Genomic DNA, 3692 nt, shown 5'->3' with positions numbered 1-3692 from the left:
TGATGTGGACGTGCAGCATTCAATGAAGTTGAAAGACCTTTCTGCTCAGAGTATCTTCGGTGTGGGTGCGCTCACCAAATTGTACTGCCGTGCTCTCTGGCCTAAGGAAATTCATCAACTGCTTTCACGTGCAAGAGCTGAGCAACACGCCCTCAAACTGCGGCCAGCATATGTTAAGAACTACACAGTTTATCTTAGACCAACTCAGGGTGCTGCGCCGGTACCTGTCCGCTCTCTTCAAGAGCTGGCAGCTTTGAACCGGGACACTGCGCCTCTATAGGGAATCTCACCCCATTTGGCGTGCTATCGGGCTTGCCCCTCCTCCTCTATTGCCCCCCCCCCTGTCTCCGCTCGCACTTCCAACCTTGTTATTCTTCATTTCAATGTCGAACGCCTCAAAACTCACTTTCATCTGGTAGAAGCCCTCGCAATAGATGCAGATGTTGATGTGCTTGCGGTGACTGAGACATTCCTTCTACCTACCGATGTTGACTCCATTATCGCAATACAAGGCTATAACTTTATCAGGTTGGACCGCATCAAAGAGGGTGGCGGTGGGGGTGGGGTCGGTGCTTATATTAAAAAACAATACATGTTTACATTGGTTGCACAGTCCGATCCTCTCTTTGATAATACTCCGGAATTCATTTTGCTCTCACTTCAGATACAGAATTACTCAATACTTCTTGCTGTGGTCTACCGGAGACCCGCGGCCTCCTTTCCGCTGCTTTGTTTTGACACCCTCGCTGAGCATGCCCCTTCTTTTGACCAAGTGATCATAACCGGGGACTTTAATATTGATTTCTGTACTGTTACCGACGCGTCCAAATTCTTTCGTGACAGATTATCCGAGCTTGCATTGTGCCTGGTACCTTCGGAGCCTACTCATCATGTACTATGGAGAGACCCGCCGTCCCACACATGGCTTGACGTATTCGTGGTTGCTGATTCTTCGCACATAGTCTCCTATAACAAGTCAGTTTCGCCATTTATTACGGGACACGAGTGGATAAAATTGGTGCTCAAGGTTGGCGGTAGGCGGGCTACAAAGACCATTAGAATTAGGGACCTGGGGCGTATCAATCCAACCGTGCTGTGTAGCGCTCTTGAACGTTCGCTTAGCGTCCTTTGTCCCGTGGATGGCAGCGCTTGTCAGGCAGACGATATTGACACTTTTGCGTCGCGGCTCTCCTCGCAAATACTCTGTGCCTTCGATGAGATCTCACCGCTTACTGAGTTACATCTCTCCACTAAAAGGAAACCTTGGATGACGAGTGAAATAAGACGCTTGTTCCGTGATCGTCGGGCCCGCTGGATGGGACGCCCTGAGGATGTGGCGGAATTTAGGAGGTTGCAGGCACGTGCTTCCAATGCAATCTGCACAGCCAAGAATAGGCACATTGCGCTGGTGATTGATCGTGCACCGGACGCGAGAGCAAAGTGGCGTGCATTTAGAGGACTTGGTCTTTCATCTCAGCAGTTGCCGTCCTCGCTCGACCTGTTCAACCCCGATGAGCTCAATGATGCCTACGCTGCCCGCACCAGAGCGATCATCACCCCCGCGTCTGATAGGCCCATCACACCGGTACCTTTTCTTCCGCTGCCTCAACCTCCATGGAGTAGATTCTCATTTAGTCACACGACGGCTTTTGAGGTGCGTACTGCACTGTTGCGCTCTTCTTCTTCTGCTCTTGATCTCTATGGTTTGTCGCCCAGGATGGTTAAACTTGCTGCTCCCCTGCTTTCTGTTACCCTTGCTAGGTTCTTCAATGCATGTATCGATGCATGCCATTTTCCGTTGCCTTGGAGACGTCCTCTACTTTCTCCGTTGGCCAAGATTAGAGCTCCTCTTTCGCTGGCGGACACCAGACCGATTGCCCTTTTTCTAGCGCTGTCAAAGGTTTTCGAACGGATCCTCCACCAGCAGATTGTCCGGCACTTGCACAGACATGGTCTTTTGGACCCACGACAAGCTGGGTTTAGAAGCGGACACAGTACACAGACTGCTTTGCTTAGGGTCACGGACGATATAAGGATAGCCATTGATCAACGTAAAGTGACCCTGTTAGTCCTGTTTGACTTCTCGAGGGCCTTCGAACTTGTGCCTCATGACAAATTGCTGCAAAAACTTCACAGATTGGGCTTTGATGATCTTGCAATTGCGCTTATTAGGTCCTATCTGTCAGGCCGGGTTCAGGCGGTCGGTGCCGAGGGTCGTGCTTTATCTGAATTTAGACCGGTTGAGGCTGGTGTTCCGCAAAAGAGTGTGTTGGGACCTCTGTTGTTTGCGCTTTTTATTAATGATCTGCCACGTGTGCTCAAACACTGCTCCCACATGATTTACGCGGACGACATCCAAATCTACCTACACTGTTTTCCGGCTGACCTGGAGGGGGGTGTTGCACTGTCGTTGGAGGATGGGTCTGCGGTTATCAACTGGTCGGAGGAGAATGGCCTTGTCCTTAATACTAGGAAGACCAAAGTGATGCTGCTGGGTAGCCAGATATATATGTCGCGGTTTGATCTGGCTGACCTTCCATGGGTTAGAATTGGCCCTGCACTTGTCCCGTTTTCTGAAAGTGTCAAAAACCTTGGGATACTTATCTCTCCCACTTTGAACTGGACAGCATATGTTAATGGAGTTGTACAGCGCGTTCACTTTGCCCTTAGGTCCCTCAAATTCTATAGGCATGCATTGACCCCTCCCGTTCGTAAGCTGTTGGTTGAAAGCCTGGTGTTTCCTCACCTTGATTATGCCTGCGCGGTGTATACAGTTCTAGACGCAACGAGGAACTTAAAGCTCCAGAGAGCGCTCAATGCCTGTGTGCGCTTTGTTGTTGGTGGTCTCCCTAGAAGAGCGCACGTTACCCCGCATAGGCTCAAACTTCAATGGCTATCGATGGCTAGAAGGCGACAACTTTTTATGGGCCTACTTGCGTTCAAAACCATCAAACATCAATGCCCTGACTACCTGTTCTTGCTTTTTTCGCTAACTGAGTATCGTCCGTTAGCCCGAGTGCCTGCCCGTCGAGCTTTGCCCCCCTTGCAAATACCGAACCAGCGCACACAGGCACTCAGAGATTCATTTCATGTACAGGCATCATACCTGCTGAATTTGTTTGCGCCCTTTTCCTTTGATTTGTCGCTCACTGCTTCCAGGACTTTACTTTTTGATAGGCTGTTGGAGTTCGATATACACGACTGGGAGGTCCGAGTCGTGGAGGAGGGTCTGCCTACTGTTTAATAGTTATCATGTTTTTCTCTTCCCTCACCATATACCCTTTCCCGTGGCAAATTCGATATGAATATGATAATATTTACCCCCCTCTCAAACCTGACTTAGTCTTAGCACCGCTGTTACCGTGTGGGTACCTCTAAGCTGCTTATACGATATCTTGTGAACTTAGTATTACTTTATTTCTTGTTTATTTTTACAGTTTAGTCTATAAGACCCGCTTTTTTGACCTTATCTTTGTTTGATTTGCCGAACTTGTATTTTTTACTGCATCATGCTTTTCGTTAACATTTGTACAATCCTGATAGGGTTTTACCCTAAGGTCATAAATAAAAACCTTCAACCTTCAACCTTCAACCTTCTCTTTTTCTACACACCTAGAGCGGAAACGCGCGAACACCCCCAAGATTCGGCACTCCCGAGCATGCACCTGCGACTTCCCGTAACCGGGTTCTTT

At 48.9% G+C, this 3692-nt stretch overlaps 1 protein-coding gene across 1 annotated transcript; it reads left to right on the top strand.

Annotated features, from left to right (window-relative positions):
- The first annotated feature begins 592 nt into the window (after positions 1-592).
- Positions 593-3244, top strand: LOC149373333 (uncharacterized). The gene has a single exon (XM_089597464.1). The coding sequence runs from the start codon at positions 593-595 to the stop codon at positions 3242-3244; it is 2652 nt and encodes an 883-aa protein (XP_089453590.1).
- Positions 3245-3692: the final 448 nt, after the last annotated feature.

The sequence above is a fragment of the Copidosoma floridanum genome, unplaced genomic scaffold (genome assembly GCF_036245765.1).
Source record: "Copidosoma floridanum isolate Cflo_tuat_1 unplaced genomic scaffold, Cflo_Japanese_pri ptg000032l, whole genome shotgun sequence".
Taxonomy (NCBI): domain Eukaryota; kingdom Metazoa; phylum Arthropoda; class Insecta; order Hymenoptera; family Encyrtidae; genus Copidosoma; species Copidosoma floridanum.
Note: the sequence above shows the minus strand (reverse complement) of the source record. Positions and strands in the feature narration are given on the sequence as shown.